This window comes from Meles meles, chromosome 2 (genome assembly GCF_922984935.1).
Source record: "Meles meles chromosome 2, mMelMel3.1 paternal haplotype, whole genome shotgun sequence".
Lineage (NCBI taxonomy): Eukaryota > Metazoa > Chordata > Mammalia > Carnivora > Mustelidae > Meles > Meles meles.
The window spans coordinates 90,839,215-90,865,350 of NC_060067.1; the positions used below are offsets into that span (position 1 = coordinate 90,839,215).

At 38.0% G+C, this 26,136-nt stretch overlaps 1 protein-coding gene across 1 annotated transcript in view; it reads left to right on the forward strand.

The window, feature by feature from the left end:
- The window catches only part of NDNF (neuron derived neurotrophic factor), a 40,777-nt gene extending 16,019 nt beyond the window's left edge, over positions 1-24,758 (forward strand). The window contains exons 2-4 of the mRNA XM_045986563.1: positions 11,341-11,529; positions 20,589-20,713; positions 22,729-24,758. Coding sequence (XP_045842519.1) covers positions 11,342-11,529; positions 20,589-20,713; positions 22,729-24,122 — 1,707 coding nt within the window. The 5' untranslated portion in view covers position 11,341 and the 3' untranslated portion in view covers positions 24,123-24,758. The remainder of the gene's footprint in view (positions 1-11,340; positions 11,530-20,588; positions 20,714-22,728) is intronic.
- Positions 24,759-26,136: the final 1,378 nt, after the last annotated feature.

Sequence of the window (26,136 nt, forward strand, 5' to 3'; positions counted from 1 at the left end):
CCTTCATTGGAAACCTAAATTCAAAGAAACAGCTATTGGGGGTGTGTGTGAGTGTGTGTGTGTGTGTGTGTGTGTGTACGCATACACTTGATGCCTTTCCCCAGTATGTCTCACCCACCTTTCCTGCACCCAGCAGACCCACTTTCCCACCCTGACAATTGAAATCAATATTTTTGGCTTTCAACCTGCACATCTTGCTACTTTCCACCTTGGCCAGTGCTTCTTTATGTTTCTTATAATAAGAAGAAAGTGTCTTCCTTTTTTGTCTTTTCTGATACCTTAACCAGTATAAGAATTAGCTTTTAAAAACTGCATCTAACATGATCAGCAATTCCTGTATTATTGGATGCCAACTGGAAATTCTGCCCAACTAATTTCATTTCTCTCTGATTTCTTCCAATGCTCTGTTATTTCATTGTTCCTGTGTTCCTATAATCAAGGTGTTATCTTTGATTCTTCACATTTCCTCACTTCCTGCCTCCAACTCACCTGCACATTCTGGACGATGACCGTAAGACACAATGCATCCTCCATTACTCTCCATCTCCCCCACCAAGTTTAAGCCATCACTGTGTCTGCCGTGGACAGCTGCAGTGGCCTTCTTCTGATCTTGTTGCTTTTACAAAGATGAGGTTGGTTTTTGCTTTTATAGTTATCATGTCTCTAACATCTGTTTTCTACAAAATAGAGTTATTCCTAAAAAACATGGATTGGATCATGATCCTGAGCTTTTTATTTTTTAAAGATTTTATTTGTTTTATTTGTGTGCACGCACACAAGCAAAGGGAGCAGCAGGCAGAGGGAGAAGCAGGTTCCCCACTGATCAGAGAGCCCAATGCGGGACTCTGTCCCAGGATCCTGGGATCATGACTTGAGCTGAAGACAGATACTTAATCAACTGTGCCACCCAGGCATCCTGATTCTGAGCTTCTTTTTTTTTTTTTTTTAAGATTTTATTTATTTGAAGACAGAGATCACAATTAGGCAGAGAAGCAGGCAGAGAGAGAGGGAAGCAGACTCTCCTCTGAACAGAGAGCCTGATGTGGGGCTTGATCCCAGGACCCTGGAATCACGACCTGAGCCGAAGGCAGAGGCTTTAACCCACTGAGCCACCCAGGTGCCCCATGATTCTGAACTTCTTAAAGGCTTTCCCTCATACTCAGAATAGAACCCAAACTCCTTAATATGGTTTGCGGAACTGTATGTGCTCTGCCCTTTGCCTTCCACTCTCCCCTCTGCCCACTTTGTTCCACAGTGATAGCGTTTTCTTCGCCCATACTCAGTCTAGTGCCAACTTTGGGTCTTTGCACCAGCCGTCTGTCTGCCCAGAATGCTCTTTCCTCTGACATCTCTTTCACTGGCTTCCTCTGGTTCAGAACATCTCGGAGGAAAGGTCATTCCTTCCAAGAAACCATCTCTAAATCTTCCACCTAAAGCCGCCATCGCTTTCTCTCACGCAGGCCTATTGTAATTCTCTGTGGAACTGGGAATGCCAGCCACTGGTGTTTTGTTATTGATGTTTCTGTGTCTGTGCTGTCACCCCCACTAGAATGTGGTTTCCTGAGATTATCAGTGTCCCTAGAGAGTGTCTGATATGTAGCAAGGACTCATGACAGACATGTTGAGTAAAAAAAATAGTGAATGACTGACATTATTGGATTCCCCTGCTTGAATATATATGTTTTGTTTTTATAAGTAAGTTGTGCATTCCTAGGATATGTCTTTTGAGTCCTCTTGTTACCTAGTTTGGTTTGGGATATAGAGGCAGTGCTTGGAAGATTCTTATTCTCTTGACTTTTGACCTTATTTAGTTTGGGCATCCTAAGAAGTCTGTGGAGTGTCTTACTGAAGAGTTCCCTTCCTGGTTAAAATAACCATAAAATATCAAATTCAAAACTGACATACTATAGTCTTAACCTCCAGTGAGTCTACAGCAATGTACCTCTATGGTCCTAAAGATTATTTCCAAGGGAATTGGAAGTGGGTTTACTCACTAATAGAAATTCACATTAATACTCTGGTGTGGGCTGTTACCACAGTTGTGATAAACCCTCTCCCAGGGCTAACTTATAGCGGTAACTATTCAGTACATGATATGGATGGACAGATTTCCATGAAAGTAGATTAGTTTTTCTTCACTTCAGTCTTTAACCTGTTCTTTTTTTGTCTTAGAATTAAATACAGGGGAGCCCAAGTCATAGTTCGCATCTTCTCATTTCCTCTACTATTAGCTACTGCCTTATGTTGCCAGCTTTCATAAGAGATAAGACGCACTAACCTCAGCTCTCAGGGGTTCGCAACTGCGGGGCACCAAGGAGAACATCTGGGCCAATAAGCCACCAATGTGAATAGTTCTCATGCTTGCACCAGAAGTGTCCTGACTCAGTATGTGATTCTTCCCAGTGAACCATGCTTCCTAACCTTGGGAGTGTAGGAGAGGAAAATTCTGTGTGGAAAAGAGAAGTTTTACAAATTGTATTCCTTGAAAAAGTAGTCTGTTTTGAGGAAATACTTGTTCTCATCTCCATCACTTTTCCCTGTGGTCTTAGGACATGATGTGGAACTGTAGGGCCCCTTTTCAGAATTCTTCCCAGGAATCTCAGCAGCTGCTAAGAAACGTAGATGGTAAACCATTAGAAAACTACCTTTTAGCCTTCTAAGTTTTCCCATCCTTTATAAAGGGATATCTTGCTTTTTATGAACCTTCACAATTAGTTCCCTACTGATCTCTCTTTATCTCTTCTAAAAGTATTTTCTTCCTCACTTCTTTCTAGACCATAAAGACCTCAAGAAGAGGGGATGTCTTATGTAACTGGCACATTGTTCAGTGTCTTGCGCAAAGGAAGTACTCAATTAACATGTGTTTATTAACTCTTACTGATGCAGTTCTCTCTTTGTGCTCCAGCTCCTGATCTCCCACCTCTTACCAGAACTTTGGACAAATTAGTCTCTCTCCCTTCCCCACATCTAGCTCTTCTCCCCTTTTCCTACTATCTCTCTGAGTGTTGCTCTGTCTTCCCTCCACCTCTCTTAAGCACTTATTCTATGAGCCACCTGTTTTCTGTTGGTATTTCGTTATCTTACGTTGCAGGGTACTCTTATCTGGAATTAATGTCCACTCAACCTAATTGTAAGCAGCAGAACAGTCTGAATCTATATTAAATGACTTTGTACTTTTAGTGCGTTACACAGAGCAGGGACTCAGTGTCTGTTGCCCATCACAGTTCATATCTTATCTTCTGTGCAGATAGGTGCTGTTGCTAGATGCTCCTGGCATGTTGCCATGTTACATCTTCGCTAAATTTCAGCAGAGGGTGGGGTGTGTAGTTTGTTAACTGCTTTGGGGAACATTGCACAGGAAGTCATTTTCATTTTGTTGCAGATCAACAGGAAATAAGGCTTAGTTGCCAAACTAAAGTAAGAAAAGCAACCAAGCATATTATTCCTCCCTTAGGGACTTTCATTGTTCCAGGAATCATTAGCCTCTCTTCAGATAGTGGAAATTATCCTGGATATCTCAGTTGCACATGCAGAGAAAAGTTTGATAGGAGGAAGATGTTCAGTCTTTTGTTCCAGTTTTACTTTGCATTATCTATACTCTGTTGCAGTTGAATTTATCATATCTTCTAATCACTTATCAGATAGATGCCTTTTAGGAGATCTACTCCTTCCTTTAGTAAAATGGGTCTGGCTTCCTGGATCAAAGACTACTCTTACCTGTAGTACACTTATTTTGGCCATTTCTCTTGCTCATTATTCTTTTTATTGGCGTTAGTGATGGTGAGAATACAGGATTACTGACTCTAAAATCTGATCCTCTTTCAAGTTTATTTCATAGGCATGACCATCTTTTAAAATTAGAGTGCCCTAACCTTGGTCCCGCTGTGAACTACACACCATGAGGATCAGAGGGGAGGAGATGAGAGAATGGAAACTTTCAGATCTTTGGCATGTTTTAATTTTACGTTGCTTTTTCATACTAATTTAATTTCCTTCCAGAATGAAAGTTGGCAATCATTTAGAGAAGTGGTAGAGGAGGTTGGAATCATTGCCCTTGAAATGCATGTGAGAGTCCCTAATCCATAGATTATTGACATAATGAACTCTAAAACTCTTAATAATCATTCCACTATGTCATGACAGCCTGTATTTAGAGAGCTTTAGCCGGTGGATCGTGTGCCCAACTCTGGCTCTGCTCCGTTGGGGTTCGCACATTGCAGCTGTGCCCCAGTCCTCAGGAACAAGAGCTCACCTAGCACCTGCCAGAGAGTGCTCAGCAGCGGGAGCCCTTTCCTCCCACTGGCTTCATTTCACCCTTTGCAGAAATAGAAACACCCCAAACCACAAGATGGCTTATTTCCCTCCAGTTTTCAACTACAGCAGAGGATATTTCTGTACGGATAAGAATGATCAACTAATTTCCGTTACCGTTTTTCACATTTTTCATGTTTGCCATTTTCCTTGTTTGCAAAAGACAGCACACAACAGGAGGACTCCTGGGAATTCAGCTTTTTTTCGTTGCTAAATGTCAGCCTGGAGGGCATCTGTATGCCCTTGCTGGGCGTCATGCTCTTAAAGAGGCAGACCCCCTCACTCAGAGCCTGCTCTGTGACATGAGGGCCTGTCCCCCAGTGAACGCTACGTTTTTTCTTTACAGCTAGATTAAATGCTGCAGACTTATTATCAGATGTGGCGTGGATGATTCAAATGAAAACAAATGGCCTTGAGTTTAAAAATAGAAGTTGAGAGACTAAATATTTGCACTTAAAAAGGAAGGGAAAAGAACAGAAATCTCCATGGCCAACCACTTCTTGAAGTCATCCTCACTCAATTATAATTTGCACTTTCCACTCCCTGTAACTAAACATTAGATTTCATTTACTCCAGATGCATTTGCCTCAAGTAAATTCAGAATGCCATCCTTCTTTCTGGTGATTGTAAATTTATTTCATGTTTGTGGCCTACATGTGACTGGGTACACTGAATAGTTTTTAAGTGAATCTTAATGACATTTTGGGGAGTTTTTTTAATCGTTTGCTTGGTGTGACCTGTTTAGTTTAGACCTATTTAGAATCTATAAGAGCTTGACAACATTTTTTACAAATAAATCACATGTTTTTGCAAGGAACTTATAGGCCCTTGGTGGTTGGTGGTGGAGGGATGGAGGGATTTGCTTTGAGCATATCTTTCACAGGTAGACTGAGCTATTTGTTGCTGTCTGCGGAATGTATGGTGCTGAGAAAGGTCACAGTGTCTTTAATATATACATGACACCTTCTGTTCAGAGAGTCTTGGACAGTTGGTGAAAACCTGAAACAACTTTTTATTTAGCAGACTTGTAAATTCCTTACATTAGTGAGACAATATAGCTAAACAGTAGCCTATAAATACAAAAGGAAGCTTTTTAGTGGCCTGAAATATTTCTCTACCCCTAAGACAAGATTACCAATTAAGATTGTGGTTAAGTACATCTAATATATTTTTTAAAAGAAGTAAAAAATTAACAAGATTTATTTACTTATAATCATTGTTTATGCAATTTCAAGCAATAAATTTTTATGTTCACTAAATGACCCAGTGGATTAACCAAAATGGTAAATTGACTAGCCTATCTTATGTAATTAAAGATAAGTCTTGCCAAATGACAGTAGTGAAGTTGCTGCAGACACTCCCCCGGGCAAGTTTTTTTGTTTTTACGCATAGTTTTTGTGCTGCTAGAGGTCATGCTGGGTGTTTAGTTGATACATTGATAAATTATTTGAGCTCCCTTTTTTCTTCCTGCTTACCACTAGACTATTTTACAGTTCTGAAACATTCCCACAGGTTTGTGGTAAAAAGATATGCCAGGTCAATTTGACTATTTATTTTTCACTGCACTAAAGGCTCCGTAGAATAAAAAGCTGAAATGAAGGCTGAAAATAAAGTCTTAGGATGAGTTTCAGGCTTTCAGTGACCCATCATATGCTCTACTCCCTACCCCCTAGGAAACAACATAAATGCTTCATATCTCCTCCTTGGTGTTTCCTTCAAAACTGGTCTTGAGTTCATTGCCCGCACTCTCTACTGTTCCCTTGTCCCTCTGTGGGCTGGGGAAGCAGAGAGCCCTGCAGAGAAGGTGGAGAAGAGTGGGAGAAGCAAACTTGGTTCTCATTCCTAAAACATCCCAAAGAAAACCACTCTCCACTCTTCTTGACCTGTAGCTCTTACCCACTCGCCAGCAAATATAAAATAATTTATTATCTGTAAAAGGTTCTTCTTTTAGATCAGCTGCTCATTTTCATTTACCTTTACTCTAACATCAACTAACTGGGCTCATATAATGTTTCCAAATAGTTTAACCTCAAATTTGTGTGCGTGTGAGCATGCATGTGCACCATATAAGTTAATTATATTTAAAGTTATTTACTTCATAGTGCCCAGATCTCTCTCAAACTTTGTAAGTAGAGAACACATGGCTAATCTTTGGACAATTATATTTCAAAAACAATTGGGCCTTCCAAAGAATAAAACTGCAATAATCTAGATTACTCATTATCTAGACAAAAGGTTGAGGTTTATCAAATCATTAGATCATTTTTGTTTTTCCTCTTCGGTCTTGGCAGGATCTGAAAGTATGTGCCAAATATGAAGAAGCCTCTGACAACATGAAAACATCAGTTTTAGATTAGCATCTATATTACTTGATTCATTAGAACTTTTTAATTGAAACAAAGTCAATCTTCTCAGTAATAGGATAACACTGTCTAGTTTTTTGGGGCTGTGAATAGTTGTGGGACCAAGTCGATTGCTCGGTCTAGAAAAATAAAAACATTTGCCATCATCCTAGCAACTTCCTACTTCTGTTGGAACTAGACCATTGATTATAAAAAGATAGTGTGGTTTCTTGCTATACAGATAGTTTGCTGAGATTACTACCAGATGCCCATGACAAAATAAATAATACTGAAAGAGAATTTCTGAGAAATGTTATTTAACTTAAACTTTAAATTTAGATAAGCTCTGGATACCTAGAAGTAACAAAAATAAATGAAAGGAAAAGTTATGCCATTAGAGGGCACTTTTGTAATCTTAGAAGAAGTCAGTTCTTATAGACTGGCTTACCCAAGTCTTATTCTTAAGAGGAATGTATTTTTAGTTGTTTATTTAAAATGACTAATTCTTAAGCTGAGTGTCTGAGAGAGAACATTTTATTGGTGGGGGGAAAAATCTATAGAATCTTACTATCTAAGTAAACCTTTAAACCTGAATCACTGAATAGAAGTTGTAAAAATATGTACACTCCATCTGCATAATAGTTTTTTGATTAGCTATCTTCAGTGCTTCTTTTAAATACATTTTATTTAAAATAATTCTGCCTGTAACCTGATCAAATGATTAACTTTCCATAATAACTGAGTATGCTTTTCCCCAACAGTAGATGAATGTTATTAAATAACATTTTGAAAAAGATAGTCCTGTAGAATATAAAGATCTGTGCTTTGGGACCATACTAATTTTTTCTAGTTTTATTGAAAAATAGTTGTTATATATCACTGTGTAAATTTAAGGTGCACACATGATAGTTTGATTTGTATATATTAATGAAATGATTACCACAATAGGGATAGCCAACATCCATCTTCTCATATAGATACAAAGGGGAAAAAAAAGAAAAGAAAAAAGGGATAATAATTTTAAATACTTTTCTAAAAATGTCTGTTTTGCCCATAATGTATGGCAATTAAAATGGTTAAAATTGTTTCAGAAATAAAAAGTTGATGTGATAGAATTTTAGCTGGAGAACTAACGATTTTTTTTTTCTTAATAAAGAAAGCAAAAAGATAGGATTGAGTCTCCTCCCTGTTGGTGGTAATAGAAATAAAATCTTATTTTATTTATATAAAATAAAGTAGATAAGCCAGTAAAATAATTTAGTAAGTAAAACATTGTGTCAAGAACTGTGGAGAGTTTGAGATTTTACTCTGCTTGTAAGCTAACAAGTTAGCCTGCCAAACATAGTTTCATTGATGCTAGATGGCGTGAGACTCCTGGGTCAGAGACAAAAGCACTACTCAGAGCAACTCAGAGCCATCCATAGCAGAGTCCACAGTATTATCATTTTCCCCCACTGACTCCCGGACCCCTAATTCCCACAAATGAAAAGAGGGACAGATAGCACCAGCCTCTAAATGGTTTTGTTTTTTTTTTTTAACAAGAGTAGCCCTGAACTTGGGGAGCCCAGATCTTCCATTGTATAGTGATCATGCATGCTCCTGGCTCCAGAAACTTCATCTTCCAAGGCTTTTCATTACATAGGCATCCTTGGGAAGATAATCTGGAACAAAGTCAGTGAATTCCTCTGCTCCCAGATGGGCAAAAACAAGCACAGAGACCCATGGAGAATTATCTCTCAACACCTACTTTATAGAATCCTATCATCTGAAACTGTTCACTATTATTTATTTCTTTATAAATTAAAAAATAGCTGATGTGGAGAACATACAATAATCCTATTTTCCATATTTAACTTACTCATGCATTGTATTTCTTGCATTGTATTATATTCACTATGTGATCTCACCTGTCCAAGCCTCAGTTTGATTATTTTTGAAATGAGAAAATCATAGTGCCTACATCATAGGGTTGTTGCTAGCATTATATGAGATAATATACATAAAGCACTTAGAAAGAGTGCAGCATTTACAAAATAAAACTTATTAATACTGTTTTTAACTCAAAATTCATTTCTTATCACTTGCTGATTTAATAAAGAGAAAGTTCTTCCCATGGATGGCTAAGGAAGCTGGAAAGTTCCTCACCAATCATAACTAGCTACCTACCTAACTCTAGAGCTGACCTAAATATCCCAAATATCCTGGGGCATCGGGCAGCGTGTCCTGCTTGGTTATCCCGCAGTACATGCAGCTGACCATTTTCTGGGCAAACATAGAGTCTAATGAGGTAAAGCTGCCTGAGAGTGGTTCTAGGGCAAATACACCTGACTATATCATATGCAAGTGCTGCCCTCGCATGTTTGCTCTACGTTCCTAATAAGCATGGAAAGGCAAATCTAACCATTTCCAAAGAGACAGATTTTACTGTCTGGCTTCTTCTGCTCCCAGGAGGTAAAGTTTTGGGGAAGCTGCTACAGAGTTAACTGGATATATTCCATTATGCTGAAATAATAATTATTTCTTAACAGGGACACCTGAGCAAATTCTAGCATATCGGATTACTCACTTCTGTTAGCTACAGGAGGAAGGGCATCAGAGGGGAGGGATTAAGGGTTGTGAGGAAAGGTCTCATTCCATTTAGTTAACCATGTCCATATTTGTTTCAAATGGGTTCGCTGAGTTTTGATTTTGATCCATCTCGCCGTCTTTCGTAGTTATAAGTTTCATCTGCTATTAGTAACTAACATGAGCTCCTGATTTCCATGCCCAACTTTGCTTGGATTCTATTCTATTATCTGGATATCTGAAGTTTAGATTACTTAATGAAACTGAAGAAGGCCTGGTCTTATTCCTCAATTGCTAGCTAGTTGGGAGGAGGAATTGAGGAGTCAGTCTCAGAATCATCATTTGTTTTTAGAGATTATCACCTTAACCCTTGAGAAAACTGAGGTCCACCTGGAGTGGTTAAGTGCATTGCCTTAGATACAGATCTAGTTTGTGCTGCAACTAAAAAAGTCAGATTTCTTAGTTCTCAGTCAAGTTCTCACTCAATTACAATGCAATTGAGAATTAGAGCCTCTTATAAGAAATTACGATGGCTTTCTTGAGAGATATTACAGAGGACAAATGTTTGGCCTCTGCAGTCAGAGCCACCTGGATTTATAACCTTTCTCTGCTTATGTAAAAGGAGATTTACTCTTCCATGAGAATAGTACCTCCTTCACAAGGTTTTTGTGAGGATTAAATGCAATAATGCAGCTGGTGAATTTAACCCCTTGTTTTGCACATAGTAACTCTCAATTACTGCAGATATCGTATATGGAAAACTGCAAAACACATGGCAAAAAAAAACACCCCTTTTTGAAAAAGGAAGTTATATTTACTTTTTGGGTAAGCTCAGTGTGAGAAAATTCCTTCTCATATTATCATAAAAAAGAAAAGTTTATACCCTTCAAAAAATATTTTTAGTTGTATGAATCTACTTTTGATAGCACTCCAAGAAAGATAAAATCAAAGTCAAATGATGGCTTAAGTAGAGGTGATCTCAGAGCTGTAGTAATGACTCTTTAGAAATAAAACTGGCTTTCACTTCATTTCAAATTATTGCAGATATTTTCATTCGACTTTCTCACTCTTTAAAGTACTTAAGTATAAACACACTGTTCCCCTAATGCTTGAAATCCCTGATGTACGTTGCCAGAGAGATAAGGGAAAACCCTCAGAGGAAGCAAGACCTTTCACCAGTACTTGACATCAAAAGAACTTGCCTACCTGAGGTTTCCTGTTAGGGACATTGAGTCATGTAGAAGATGGTGTCCCTGACAATATTCCCACAGCAACATGCACTAGAGAGTGATCCATAATTATCTATAGGATCTTTGATGAAAGTCAGTTTGAATGGCAAAATGTAATTCAATGAAAATACTCTGCTGGAGTAGTAAATATATATCTGTGATGGAGGTTAAGACAAATAACTTAACTCTACAACTTTCCAATGGTCTCACTTGATCCAAGAGTGGGGATCCAAGCCCACTTCTAATATGGCTAAGGTTTACATTTAAATGTTCTGTTTAAGAGTCTAGTAATGAATGATAACTAGACATAAGCAAATAATCTATCTTGTGATTTTGGACAAATTGCTTAACCTATAACAAAATTAACTTTATCATCTCTAAAACCTTCTAATTTATGAAAATCTGATCTTGGAAACAAAAATGATACTATACATGTATAATCCTTAGTCAAGTCTCAAGGAAACATAAAAGTCATTTTGCAATGGTAATTTTCTGGCTCTCAGTGAATCTGTGTGTCTCTTTATGCTATGGTTTAATTTTTGAGACATTCGTATACACATTTCTACAAGAACCATATTGGCTTCTGCCATATTGAAGTGGGGATTTTCTCTCTGAATATCCAGAGAAGTTAAAGCACCAAGAGTCCATTCATTTCAAAATCTTTTTAATATCTGAAATGCTAGTGAATTTGTTATCAACGTCATGAAATACTTTGGGAACAAAACAAAACAAAACAGGAAATTTGTCTTCAAGATTATGTATGTATCCAAAATACATACTACAACTCTAACTTTCTGTCAAAGCTAAAATATTCTTAACCCTCTAGAAAGTCTGCAACTTGCCCAAGCATCTACCTGCAGAACTAATGTAAGCAATCATTTCTGTTGCCCCAGGATGGTGCCTCTCCACTGGTGTCTGCTGTGGCTGCTATTACCACTCAGCTCAAGGACTCAGAAGTTACCCACTCGAGATGAGGAACTTTTTCAGATGCAGATCCGGGACAAGGCATTTTTTCATGATTCATCAGTAATTCCAGATGGAGCTGAAATTAGCAGTTACCTCTTTAGAGACACACCCAAAAGGTATTCTCTCTGCAGTACTTTCCTTATCAATAAATTCATAAAGAATGCTAAAAAGCATAGTAAACATTTAGACTTAGGTTAGATAATTGACAGTCAATCTCTGAATAGTGTTGCTTGTTTTCCTCTAAGAAAAGAAAATGACAGTGTAATTGCTAATCATTAAGTAGAGGTTGTTTGATCCTTGCTGACTGTGATCTCTTTTGGGATGGAGAGAGCAGTTTTTGCAGTTCTTACATTTCAGAATGGTTATTTTCTTATCTTTGGGATAGCAGGAAATTTCTAAGAAGGATTCTGTAGGATTAAGATGAAATTAATCAAGAACAGGGTTCAAAACAGGAGCATACAAAGACCCTGAGCTCACCTCTGCCCATTGACACAGCAAAACTACAGCTCCTTATAGAACAGTTCTCTCTGAAGTAGACATGAAAACTAAACAGTTCCTCCACACAAAGGATAAAAAGGCCACATAGAGATGGATAGGAGAGGCAGAGGCATGATCTTGCCAAAGAACCCTAAACTTAGTGTGGCAATTCACAAACAGGAAGACTCTGACAAATACAAAGCACATCCCTGAGGAGAAAGGAGTTTCAGCCCCACATCGGGCACCCCAACCCTTGGGACCTATACCAAAGAGACAGGCCCCCAAAACATCTGGCTTATGCCTGGGAGAACCAAAAGACTTTGAGAAAATAAGACTTCACTCTTTTTGTTCTAAAAGATTTATTTATTATTTTAGAGAGAGCAAGAGAGTGGGGGTGGGGCAGAGGGAAAGAATCTCATGCAGACTCCCCATTGAGTGTGAGCCCAACACAGGGCTCTGTCTTACAACCTGAGATCATGAACTGAGCCAAAACCAAGAGTTGGACACTCAACCAACTGAGCCACCCAGGTACTCCTTAAGACTCTGCTCTTAAAGGGCATATGTACAGACTTCCTTACCCCAGGACCCAGTGCAAACACAAAAAGTTGAAAAATGCCTAGACTACATACAAAAGAGATTCACTGGCTAATCTTAAAGTGTCTGCTAGAAAGGTAGGGGTCTCTTAGAACTCTTTGAAGGCATGGAGGGGCTAGCAAGTATCATTTTTGCATTTTCCCTCTACCTTATTAGCACTGCTTGCCCACATCTAGGTTTTCCTAGGGCCCAACCTGCTAAACCTGACAGGTGGGCTTGCCCCAGCCTGGCACACCCCCATAGCCCAACCAAAGCCAGCATATATGCATAGGCCACACAAGGGATGCCCTTTGAATTCCTGGCTCTGATGACCAGGGTGGTTATGTTTCTGAGCCCTCAGGATTGAAATAATCAGGGAGACAGTTCTTGGCAAGCTATCCCCCCAGGCTTCCTGTAATCAGTCCTTCAAGACTGGGAGAGATAGTTCTTTCACCTAATGCATAGAAACCAACACAGAGAGTTGAACAAAATGAAAACAAACAAAGGAATATATTCTAAATGAAGAACAAGATGAAACTCCAGGGAGGAAAAAAACAAAAACTAAAAAACCTTAATGAAACAAAGATAAGTAATTTACCTGATAAAGAGTTCAATGTAGTGGTCATAAAGATGCTCAGCAATCTTGGGGGAAGAATAGGTGAACACAGAGGGAATTTCAACAAAGAGACAGAAAATATAAGAAAGCATTACCTGACAGAAGTCATAGATCTTAAAAATACAGTAACCAAACTGAAATATACATTATAGGGGTTCATCAACAAATTAGATGAAGCACAAGAAAGGATCAGTAACCCAGAAGACAGGTCAGTGCAACTCACCCAAACATAGCAGAAAAAAGAAAAAATAATATGAAAAAATGAAGATCATTTTAAAAACCTATAAGACAACATCAGGTGGAACAACATTTGCATATTAGAGGTCCCAGAAAGAGACCCTAACCTGGAGGATAAAACATATATCCATGTTCAGGAAGCCTAGAGTTCAAAATAAGATGAACCTAAAGAGATCCACACTAAGATATATTACATTAAAATGTCAAAATTGAAAGATAAATAGAAAATCTTATAACCAAGAGGAAAACTTGTTACAAATAAGGGAACCTCCACAAGATGATCAGCAGATTTTTCAGCAGAAATTTTGCAGGCCAAAGTGCTGAAAGCAAAAAAAAACTTCCAACCATGACCTCTCACCTAGCAAGATTTTCAGAATTAAAGAAAGATGAAGAGTTTTCCAGACAAACAAAAACTAAAGGAGTTCACCACCACTAAACCAGCCTTGTCAGAAATGTTAAAAAAAAGTCTTAAGATGAAAAGAAAGGGCACTAACCAATACCAAGAAAACATATGAAAGTAAAAATTTCCCTGGTAAATGTAAATATATATTAAAGGTAGTGAACTAATCACTTATAAGGTTAGCATTAAGATTAAAAGGCAAAAGTAGTAAAAAAAATAACTAAAACTACAACAATTAGCTGGAGTATATACACAAAATGATGTAAAATGTGACACTAAAAGTATAAAATGTGCAACTGGGAAGTAAAAATGTAAGGTTTCAGAATGTGTTCATATTTAACTTGTTACCAATTTAAAATAGACTGGTATATATATATATATATAGGCTTATATTTGTAAGTCTCATGGTGACAACAAAGCAAAAACCTATGGCATATACAAAAAGATAATGAGAATGGAATCTAAACATAACACTAAAGAAAGTCATCAAACCACAAGGGAAGAAAGCAACAGAAAGAGAAAGAACAGAAGGGAATGATAAAAAGAGCCAGAAAATGATTAACAAAATGGCAGTGGCAGTATACACCTACCTATAATTTAAACATAAATGGACTAAATTCTCCAATCAAAAGGCATGGAGTGGCTGAATGGATTTAATTCCATATGCTCCCTGACAAGAGATTCACTTTAGATGTAAGGACACACACAGTTTGAAAATAAAAGGGCTGGGAAAAGATATTCCATGCAAATAGAAACCAAAAAAAGTTGAGGTAGCTATTATATCAGACAAAATAGACTTTAAAACAAAAGACTATAATAAAAACAAAGGCATTACCTAATGATTCAGGGGTCAACCCAGCGAGAAGATAAAACATTTATAAATATATATATTTTTAATTTTGTTAACATTTGTATGTATTTATATACCCAATATAGATTAGGAGCACCTAAACATATAAACAAATATTAACAGACCTAAAGGGAGAAATTGAGAGCAATACAACTATAGTAGGGGGACTTAGTACCCCATATTCATCAATGGATGCCTCATCCAGACAGAATATTAATATCAATGTGGAAACATGGCCTTAAATGAAACATTAGACCATTTACTAGATATATACAGAACATTCCACCCATAAGCAGCAGAATATACATTTTTCTCAAGTGCACACAGAACATTCTCCAGGATTGATCATATGTTAGGACACAAAAAATTCTCAATAAATTTAAGAAGATTGAAATTACACCAAACATCTTTTAGAACATAATTGTATGAAACCAGAAATCAATCACAAATATGTAGAGATTTAAAAACATGCTACTGAACAACCAATAGGTAAATGAAAAAATAAAAAAATACCTTGAGACAAATGAAAATGTGAAAGTCACACACCAAAATTTATGGGACACAGCAAAAGCAGTTGTAAGAGGGAAGTTTTTAGTGATATAGGACTGGCTCAAGAAATCAGAAAAATCTCAAATAATTTAAATTTTATACCTAAAGGACCTAGGAAAATAGGAATAAATGAATACCAAAGTTAAAATAAGGAAGAAAATAATAAACATCAAAGTGGAAATCAATAAGATAGAGACTAAAGAGACAATAGGAAAAAGTCAATGAAACTGAGCTTCTTCTTTGAAAAGATAAACAGAATTGATAAACTTTTAGCTCCACTCACTAAGAAAAAAAGAGAGGACTCAAAATCAGAAATAAATGAGAGTAAGTTATAATTGATATCAAAAAGATACAAAGGACCTACTATGAGATTAATATGAAGAATTATATGCTAATAAATTGGACAAACCAGGAAAAAAGTGGATAAATCCCCAGAAACATATACTCTTTAAGACTGAATCATGAGGGGGCGCCTGGGTGGCTCAGTGGATTAAGCCGCTGCCTTCGGCTCAGGTCATGATCTCAGGGTCCTGGGATCGAGCCCCGCATCGGGCTCTCTGCTCCGCAGGGAGCCTGCTTCCTCCTCTCTCTCTGCCTTCCTCTCTGCCTACTTGTGATCTCTCTCTCTGTCAAATAAATAAATAAAAATCTTTAAAAAAAAAAAAAAAAAAAGACTGAATCATGAGGAAATAGAAAATATGAATAGACCAGTTACTAACAGGAAGATTGCTAGTCCCAACAAACAAAAGTCCAGGACCAGGTGGCTTCACTAGTGAATTCTACTAAATATTCAAAGAAGATCTAATACCTATCCTCCTCAAAATATTTCAGAAAACTGTGGCCTCATTTTATGAGCCCAACACTACACTGACACTGAAACTAGATATAAGGACACCACAAACAAACAAACAACCAAAAATTTACAGGCCAATATCCCTAATGAGCATAGATGCAAAACCTCTCAACAAAATATTAGCAGACCAAATTCAAATAATACATTAAAAAGATCATACACCACCATTTATTTGAGGATTTATTTGAGGGATGCAAGGATGGATTTATTTGAGGGATGCAAGGATGATTCAAGATCCACGAATCAATAAATATGATAGCACATTAACCAAATGAAGGATAAAAATCATACAATCATCGCAATAGATGCAGAAAAAGCATTTGGTAAATTCAACACCTATTTATGATAAAAACTTTCCACAAAGCAGGTATAGAGGGAATGTATCCCCACATGATAAAGGCCATATATGACAAGCCTATAGCTAATATGACACTCAATGGTGAAAAGAAGAAAGCTTATCCTCTAGGATCAAGGACAAGACAAGGATAGCCACACTTGCCACTGATAAGTGACATAGTATTGAGAGTCCTAGCCCAACCAATTAGAAAGAAAATGATATACAAGGTGTTCAGATTGGAAAGATAGAAGTAAAACTGTCACTGTTTGCAAGCAACATCATTTTATATATAGAAAACCCTGAAGCTTCCACCAAAAAACTGTTGTAACTAATAAAAAAAATTTATTAAATTTGCAGGATACAGAAATCAATATACAAAAATCTATTGTTTTTTTTTAATACACCGATAATAAACTACCAGAAAGAGAAATTAATGAAAATGATCCTGTTTACAATTGCATCAAAAAGAACAGAATACCTAGGAATAAATTTAACCAAGGAGGTAGAAGACCTGTATACCAAAAACTGACATTGATGAAAGAAAGTGAAGAAGACACAAATAAATGGAAAGATACTCTGTGTTCATGAATTGGAAGAATTAATATTGTCAAAATGTCCATACTACCCAAAGCAAACTATAGATTCCATGAACTCCCTATCAAAACTCCAACGACATTTTTCACAGAACTAGAACAAATAATTCTAAAATTTGTCTGGATGCACAAAATCCCTGAAAACCAAAGCAATCTTGGGAAAGAAGGACAAAGCTAGAGATACTATGTTTCCTGATTTCGAACTGTACTACAAAGGTATAGTAATCAAAACAGTATGGTATTGGCATAAAAGCAGATACATGAATCCATGGAGCAGAAAAGACAGCCTGGAAATAAACCATGAACACGTGGTCAATTAATTCATGACAAAGGAGCCAAGAATATACAATGGAAAAAGGACAATTTGTTTAAAACAATGTTGTTGGGAAAACTGGACAGCCATATGCCCAAGAATGAAACCAGACCACTAAACCAAACACAGGCAGTAAGCTCCTTGATATTGGTCTTAGCAGTGTTCTGGGTTCTTTTTTTTCTCGGTTTGTTTGGGTGGGTGGGTTGGTTGGTTGATTGGTTTTGAATCTGTCTCCAAAGGCAAAGGCAACAAAAGCAAAAATAAACAAGTGAGACTACATTAAGCCAAAAAATTTTTGCATAGTGAAGGAAATCATTAACAAAATAAAACGCAACCTACTGAATGGGAGAAGATATTTGCAAATCATACATCTAATAAGGGGTTAAAATCCAAATTATATAAAAAATGCATACAACTTAAAAACTCAACTAACCTGCTTTAAAAATGGGCAGAGGATATGAATAGACCTTTTCCAAAGAAGACATACATATGGCCAAGAGGTGCATGAAAAGATGCTCAACATCACTCATCATTAGGCAAATGCAAATCAAAACCATAATGAGATGCCACCTCACACCCATCAGAATGACTATTATCAAAAAGACAAGAGATAACAAATATGGCAAGAATGCGGAGAAACAGGAATCCTCCTGCAGTGTTGATGGAAATGCAAATTGGTACAACCATTACGGAAAACAGTAATTGGGCCCTCAAAAATCTAATTTCAGCAATTCCACTTCTGAGTATCAATCGAAAGAAAATGAGGGGATGTAATGTACAGCATGGTGACTACAGTCAGTAATATTATATTGCATATTATGTAACTTTTTATGGTTATAAGGGGAAGTAAATTCACTGTGATGATCATTTCACAGTGTATACATAAATCATAACTTTGTTCATTTGAAATTAATATATTTCAGTTGTATCTCAATAAAAAGAGCTTAAATAGCTAAAATATGAAATTAAATGAATACATGATTCCTCAAGGGTTTACATTGTATTATAAAGATAATATTTCTGGGGTGCCTGAGTGGCTCAGTTGGTTAAGCATCTGACTCCTGATATCAGCTCAGCTCTTGGTCTTAAGGTTGTGAGCTCTAACCCTATACTGGACTCCATGCTGAGTGTGGAGCCTACTTAAATTAAAAAAATTAAAAAAAAGATAATATTTCTTTGAACAATATTCTTAGGTTCTGAGAATATTAAACCAAACTGTAGTAAAAACTATCACAGTTTATTTACCTTTACTCCATGAGCAAACTGGACTCACATAATGGTTCTAAATATTTTGACCTTAAAAAATGATGCATACTTGTTTATTCTTTCTTGACTTGACTTTTTTCTCCCCACAAATAATGATCAGGGGCTTTGATACCTACATTGGGATGAAATGTTACCTCACGTTGAGTTGAGAGTTACAGCAACAATAGAAACATCATTTCTAGGAGTGAAATACGCAGTGGGAGGCACTCATAGACATTGTTGATATTACAACTAATGGTGAAATTCCAGATAAAATTTAGCAACAGCGGATAGCTTTTTTCATTAATTATTCTTATGTTTACACATAAATTCCAAAAGCTAAATGGTTCGTGGACTGTTTATCCCTCAGCTTTGGCATTATAATTTGGGGCCATGTTTTCTTAGTTGTTCATTGCATTTCTGTCTGCCTCACCAGCCAGTAAATAATCTGGAGCACATAGATCATGCCCTATTATCTCTGATTGCTGTTCTCTTCCATACTCTGGGTATGGTAGCCAACAAATGTTTGTCAAATTGTTAAAGTTTATTCAGATTATCTTTTATCCCTAATCGTAAGTGCTTCCATATGAAAACACTGAGTTAGAGGGACTCCCTGCTGTTTTATATGTATAATGAGTACCTTGTGGAATGCAAGAATTGTTTTGTCATTGGTTTCCTGTGGCCTGTATGTAAGTCAGTAAGACACAGTTACTCTGGGAAATAAGCTACTTCCTTGTTTGAAAGGAGAACAGAAGGTAGTAGATGAACTGACACATTGATTTCTGCTTCAGCAGTTGGCTCTGCTACCAACATAAAAATGGAACCCTAGAAGTTTTGAACACTTTTTTACTTACATGATGCCAAACAGAATATTTTGTTGTACCTATTTCTTTGTAACAGAGATGGGTTCAGTTGTGTGTGTATTGTTAATATACCCAATGCAACCTGGCCAAAGGAACAAAACTCTACTCTCCAAAAGTAGACTGAATTGGAAAATTAAGCATCTGACACCTGTCTTGAAAGATGCTTATGATGCATATACCTTCCCACCCAGTAAATAGTACAGTTATTTTGTCTAGATGACATCTAACTTTATTATTTTATGAACAAGTTGTTTTTACTTTTATAGAGTCTTGTCCTCCTACTGCCTGACCCCCACCCTCCTTCTTTTAATCCATATTTGAATGGTGAGGGGGAAAGTACTGATAGTGCCATTCAGATTCGGTATCTTTAGGTAGAAACAGACTTGAGGTGTAAGGTTCCTGGAGCTGGAACAATAGGATTGGTGTTAGGATTCTTGGGTTCTATTCATTAATTTCATAATTGATCATTCAAAAATATTTACCAAGTACTTACTACATGTAGAAATCAGTACTAAATGCTGGGATTACAATGACATGGCAAATGAACCCTAAGTGGGCCTTTGTTGAGAAAATGACAATCAAATAATACATATATATAGTCACAAATTTCAATAAGCACCCCAGGTGAAAAGTACAGGACACTGAGAGTACACGAGAACCTGACCCAGAATTCGGAGTCAGAAATGGCAGCCCTGAATTCAGAGGTGACATGAGTAAGGGCAAAGGGGTGCATTTCAGGCATATGAAACAACATCCCAGAGGTTCTAATATAAGGCGGAATCTAGGAAACTATGAGAGCCCCATGTGGTTCAAGCACAGAAGATGAAAGGCCAGTGAGGTAGGCAGGGGCCCCACCACTGAGGAAGTTTTAGACTCTGCAAACAATTAAGGACTTTTCCCCCAAAAAGCTGAAGTCTAAATTTACTCATCAGTTCATTCAACAAATATTTATTGGGAATTATTTTAGTCTCTAAGTCTTCATCAATGAACCAAATGCCCGGCCCTCTTACATCTTTCATTCTGGTTAGAGGAATGGAAAAATAGAAAGGTAAACAAAGAAATATGTAATATGTCAGGTAGTGATAAGTGCTTTGAAGACAAATGAAGAAGTGTGAAAAAGAGCTTCATGGGTAGGAAGGTGGTATTTTCCATAAGGGGTCAGAGTAGGTCTGTTAAGTGAATAAAAAGAAAACCAGTGATTTTTCCAGTGACTCTTGATTAAGTCCTAGAACCAATGATCTCAGTCTCAATTGGTCCACTTCCCCACAGGTATTTCTTTGTGGTTGAAGAAGACAATACTCCATTATCAGTCACAGTGACTCCCTGTGATGCACCTTTAGAATGGAAACTGAGTCTCCAAGAGCTGCCAGAGGATACAAGCGGGGAAGGCTCGGGTAAGCAGCATGTTAAATCTGGCCCCTGACCCCTGAATGGATAACTAAAAGACCCATGACATAGACAGCCTTCTGTCTGTAAGAAAAAGCAGTGTGGATGCATAGGGGAAGACACTGGAGATTTTGCAGTGGGGATGGCACTGAAGGACAGTGATCTTGACACTGTCAAAACCATTTGACAGTTAAGAGAGACAGACTCGGAGCCTGAAGGGGTGAGGAAAATGGAAAGGTTTGGACTAGCTTTTCTAGCTGTGGTTTGAAATCTCACCCAAAGATTGGAATCAGCACTGGGGGCTTTAAAACCTACTGATGCCTGGATCCCACCCTTAAATGTTCTTATTTAGTTGTCCTGGAGTGTGATCTGGACATTGGGACTATTAAAATCTCCTCCTAGGTGATTCTGGTATGCAGCCAAGATCTCTGGGGAGTAAAGGGTGGCACCAAAAAGAGGAGTAAAAAGGCTTTGAGCGCCATTGAAAGGCCAGGATGACAAGAAAGTCAGTAGGAGGGGTATGTTAGGCATTTAAAGAAGATACAGATTGTGGAAAGCAAATACCAAGATACAGGGAAATGAGAAGAATCCATATGAGGCTCTGGGGTGACCTGCTTCCTTCAAGGGGTGAAGGCATCACAGCTTAAAGATGAAGTCTTCGTGACTGGTGCCACACAAAGGATGCAAGCTAGATGTGCTGCTCATAGCGATGAGATGACAGAGAGTTGTAACCAGGAAAGTATGTCATCATGGGAGATACAGAATAAATAACAGCATGAGATCGTTCATCTTCTGGTTTGGGACTGTGAAATTCTACATCCCTCACTCGATTTGCAGTAATAAGCTGAAAAGGGTGCATTCCCACACTAGCTACCCAATCCTTCACCAGGTCCTGGTGTCTAAGCTTATCTGGTGTCTATGTGGTATCTGATATTAAGAATAAAAAGATAGAAAAAAATTAGTTTTGTTTCAATCCTTTCCTCCTATTATTCCTAGGCATTTGTTCTTTACACTGAAAATTAGATCCTCTTACTGGTGCTTCATATTCTATGTTTTAATGAGAGACTGTCCAGTCCTGGTAAAAAGAATAAAACTAGTGAAATAGCTGCCATCAAAATGCAATCAAATTGCAATCAAAATGCAATCAAATCTTTTTGATAAGCAGATTGATAGTAGAGATTAATCTTTCAAAGGCTTACAGTCTTTGACCTAAAACTTTCAGTAATTACAGTCAATTCTGGAGCCTAAATTTAAATTCAGAAAAGCCAACATGTATGTATGTATGTGTGTGTGTGTATATAGAAAGATATCTTAAATGGTCAAAAATTGACCAATGGTATTATTTATATATTTATGAAAATATTGTCTTTTTACAAAATTATTTATTATAAATTTTATTGTAAAATAATAAATTATTTTATAAAATAAAACATAAAATAATAATTTTATTTACTATAAAATAATAACTTTAAGTGAGGATGACAGGATTCAAAATGGAGGTTCATCTGGGAACATACATGTATGAAAATAAGTGTTAAAGATGAAAAAGCATAATATCAATTGCATAAAAACATGTAAAGGACTGAGTGGCAATGAATCAAAATATTAATGAAGGACTGCCTTGGGATCATGAATTAATGGATGATTTTTTTATCTTGTTCTTTTCTTCTATTTCCCAATTACCTACTGGGAACATCATAATTTTTTTAAGATTGATTGATGTATTTATTTTAGAGAGAGAGCGAGAACAAGTGGGGAGAGGGTCAGAGGGAGAGGAAGAGAGACTGCCAAGTAGACTCCGCTGAGCACGGAGCCTAACTTGGGGTTCAGTCCCACAACCCTGAGATCATGACCTGAGCAGAACTCAAACGTCAGATGCTTCACTGACCGAGCCACCCAGACACCCCACATTATTATTTTTAAAGCAGCGCAAAAAGAAGATCGTCTTAAAAACAGAATCTAAGGTCAGCACGCCACGGTGCATACCCTGATCCAAAGCTTGTCTTTCTCTCCTGTCTTCTAGGTGAGCCCGAGCCTCTGGAGCAGCAGAGGCAGCAGATCGTTCATGAGGAAGGCACGGAATTATTCTCCTACAAAGGCAATGATGTGGAGTATTTCATATCTTCTAGTTCTCCATCTGGTTTATACCAGTTGGAACTGCTTTCAACAGAAAAAGACACGCATTTCAAAGTCTACGCCACCACAACCCCGGAGTCTGATCAGCCTTACCCCGAATTACCTTATGACCCAAGGGTGGATGTGACCTCCCTGGGACGCACCACAGTCACTTTGGCCTGGAAGCCGAGCCCCACGGCCTCCTTGCTGAAACAACCCATTCAGTACTGTGTGGTCATTAACAAGGAGCACAATTTCAAAAGTCTCTGTGCGGTAGAAGCCAAACTGAGTGCAGACGACGCTTTTATGATGGCTCCAAAACCCGGTCTGGACTTCAGCCCGTTTGACTTTGCCCATTTCGGGTTTCCTTCAGAGAATCCCGGTAAAGAACGCAGCTTCCTAGCAAAGCCTGCTCCAAAACTGGGGCGGCATGTGTACTGGAGGCCCAAGGTCGACATCCAGAAAATCTGCATCGGGAACAAGAACATCTTCACCGTCTCGGATCTGAAGCCCGACACGCAGTACTACTTCGACGTCTTCGTGGCCAACAGCAACAGCAACACGAGTACGGCGTACGTGGGCACCTTCGCCAGGACCAAGGAGGAAGCGAAACAGAAGACAGTTGAGCTAAAAGACGGAAAAGTGTCAGATGTATTCGTCAAACGGAAGGGAGCCAAGTTTTTACGCTTTGCGCCGGTCTCTTCTCACCAAAAAGTCACTTTCTTTATTCACTCCTGTCTGGACGCTATTCAGATCCAGGTGAGAAGGGATGGGAAACTTCTCCTGTCTCAGAATGTGGAAGGCATTCGGCAGTTTCAGCTTCGAGGAAAGCCCAAAGCGAAGTATGTCATCCGACTGAAAGGACACAAGAAAGGGGCGTCGATGTTGAAGATCCTGGCGACCACGAGGCCGAGCAAGCAGCCGTTCCCCTCTCTTCCTGAAGACACAAGAATCAAAGCCTTCGACAAGCTCCGCACCTGCTCCTCGGCCACCGTGGCGTGGCTGGGCACTCAGGAGAGGAACAAGTTCTGCATCTACAAAAAGGAAGTGGACGATAGCTACAACGAAGACCAGAAGAGAAGAGAGCAAAACCAATGCCTAGGACCAGACACGAGGAAGAAATCGGAAAAAGTCCTCTGTAAATATTTCCACAGTCAAAACCTACAGAAAGCCGTGACCACGGAAACAATTAAGGGGCTTCTGCCCGGAAAGTCTTACCTGCTGGATGTGTATGTCATAGGACACGGGGGCCACTCGGTGAAGTACCAGAGTAAAGTCGTGAAAACCAGGAAGTTCTGTTAGTTACCTCGTATGGCGAGATGCTGTTACACAGACCTGCAGGAGAGACATGGAATCACTTTAAGTATAAACTGACTACTCCCACGGCTGAAAGAAGTGGTTACCAGTCCTTGGACTGTGGACGGAAGGATATCAACTTGTGTATATTGGTGTTTGTAGGAGTAACTGTTGAGGAGTCTTGTTCTAGTGTGCCTCAGTGGTACCTAGTGCGTCTGCTGCCCGTTGCTGTCAGAGAGGGCATCTGGAAGGAACTGCCATCCCTTGCTTTGACCACTGCATGAACTGCTTCTAAATTATTTTATTACCTGAAAATTTAAAATATGCCATTCATTGCACACATCCACAAATGCAAATCATTCTTCTCTATAGATGCTAGGATATATATAAATTATTTTATAAAGTCTTGTTTTAAATGTCAGTGTTTCTATGATTGTAAACTATTAAATTCTTTTCCTGTTAAAGTACAGATCTAATCTAAGTATATAATTAAGTGGACAGCCCTCTAGTCAATTATATTGCTATTGTAAATTCTTATCTGTTGAGTAAAATGTTTAAATACTGTATGTATCTCATGTACAAAGTTGACATACATTATATTCATGTACATAAAATTAAAGATATTAGATTATATACTGTTCATTTTCCCAAGCAGCTACCACAGTGTATTCAATTTCTATTTTGTTCAAAAACTGCGCCCTTATATAATTTGGCACCAGAATCAACCTTCGTTGTAATAGTTAAGATAGCATGCTGCATCTCTCCAAAGTTACTGTGGCATTAGAGATACAGTTTGCTTTCAGACACGGATTTGGAGCCAGGTGTCATGATTGTTGAGAGAGTTCCAACAGACTTGTTTTAAAAGAATAAGCAAAAAAAAAAAAAAAAAGAATAGGCAAAGTCAAACACTATAGCTCAACAAGGATTCAACAGATCATTCTCAAAAAAGCCTAAAATATATTACATTTATTTTAAAAATAAGCATCTATTTTAAGTACAAAATTGGGATATCCCAAGTATTTTCCATCTGCTTAAATATTAGCAAGATAATGATTTTTAATGTCTATCTGAAGCAATCTAGCAACCACTAGTTAGGACTTTATTTGGTAACGAGGAGACAAACAGAAGCTACTGTTTTGATAACATTAACAGTCTGATACTTTGATTTTTCACGAATTTTTACAAAGTAATTTGGGCATAATTAAAATTTAGGCAAATAATAACAGAAACCATTTAGCAAAGACGGCTCCAAGAGCACCTTTAGATCATTTCATTCTCCACGGTTCTATACATGAGCTGTCATGAGAACATTAGATCAGGATTCAGAAGAGTGTAGAATTTGTGGTCACCTGAGCTATATAACTTTAGCAAATCTGTTAACTCCCACTGTCCCCCTTACCCATCTATAAATTGGGTGGTGACAGATTTGGGTAAGATGACATTAAAAGATACTTGGTATTATTATAAGACATTGTCTTTTGTAGAATTCTATAATTCTGAAATTATAAAGTGCTCCTGTAACTACAAGTGGGGACAGATGCAACCTCTTGACCTCTCCACTGTCCCCCACGTACTGACACCAGCCTCCATGTGGCAGGCATGCATCAGTAGCATTCCTCTGGCGGGGAGGATTGCCATGGCTGAGGTAGTGTACGTGGTGGTCATTTTGAAAGGTCCTCTGATCACCTGAGGATAAAACATGTCCCCTAAAAATCCATCATCCAACTCCTCTGGGTTATGATATCAAAAGAAAATTGATCCCATCCATATAAAACAGAAACGGTACCAAAAAGAATGTTAAAAAAGGAAAAAAAAAAAAAAAAAGACACGTGCCCAGTGGCCATGTAGCCAATCAACCTAGAAGGAGAACTTAAAATTGACAACATTCCAGAGTTGCTACATCCTAAGCCATAAACGGGGTGCATTTGAAAGGAGAACTGACTTTCTCCTGTTACTCGCAAATATGTTTTTATAGAGCAGTGTGCTAAATGGAACGACAGAGGATCAAAGAGTTACTGCA